The sequence below is a fragment of the Buceros rhinoceros genome, unplaced genomic scaffold (assembly GCF_000710305.1).
Source record: "Buceros rhinoceros silvestris isolate BGI_N320 unplaced genomic scaffold, ASM71030v1 scaffold13752, whole genome shotgun sequence".
Taxonomy (NCBI): domain Eukaryota; kingdom Metazoa; phylum Chordata; class Aves; order Bucerotiformes; family Bucerotidae; genus Buceros; species Buceros rhinoceros.
In genome coordinates, this window is record NW_010400202.1 from 30,307 (window position 1) to 30,670 (window position 364).

The 364-nt window shown below is 51.4% G+C and overlaps 1 protein-coding gene across 1 annotated transcript in view; it reads right to left on the minus strand.

Annotated features, from left to right (window-relative positions):
- LGR6 (leucine-rich repeat containing G protein-coupled receptor 6) overlaps positions 1-364 on the minus strand; it is a gene marked incomplete at its 5' end in the record, with an annotated part of 88,922 nt that overhangs the window by 15,530 nt on the left and 73,028 nt on the right. The window contains one exon of the mRNA XM_010131767.1: positions 341-364. Within this exon, the coding sequence (XP_010130069.1) occupies positions 341-364 (24 nt within the window). The remainder of the gene's footprint in view (positions 1-340) is intronic.

The following is a 364-nucleotide window of genomic DNA, read 5'->3' on the forward strand; positions in this document are numbered from 1 at the left end:
TTTTTTTTTTTTTCTCAAAAAGGTCAAGAACTTCCATTAGATTTGAAATACAGGGCCAGATCTCCAGATGGTTTGAACTGAATGTGAATAACTCTGTCTCAGAGCTACAGGGGTGCTTCCCAGGGCCCAGAGGAGACCCAATTCAAGTGCCCCACATGAGGAAAGCATCAACCTGCTCTACAGAGGGGCCAGCCCTGAGCAGTGTGGGTAAGAACTGCTTTGTGCCTGTGGCGTGACAACCCTCAGTGGAGGCTGAGGTTTGTGTTTGGGAGCTGCCTCTACCCCCAAATCAGTCTCTGTCCCCAGAGCACGGTACAAGTGGAGGCACGTCTTTACTCACAGCTCCTCAAGCCGCTGACACCGG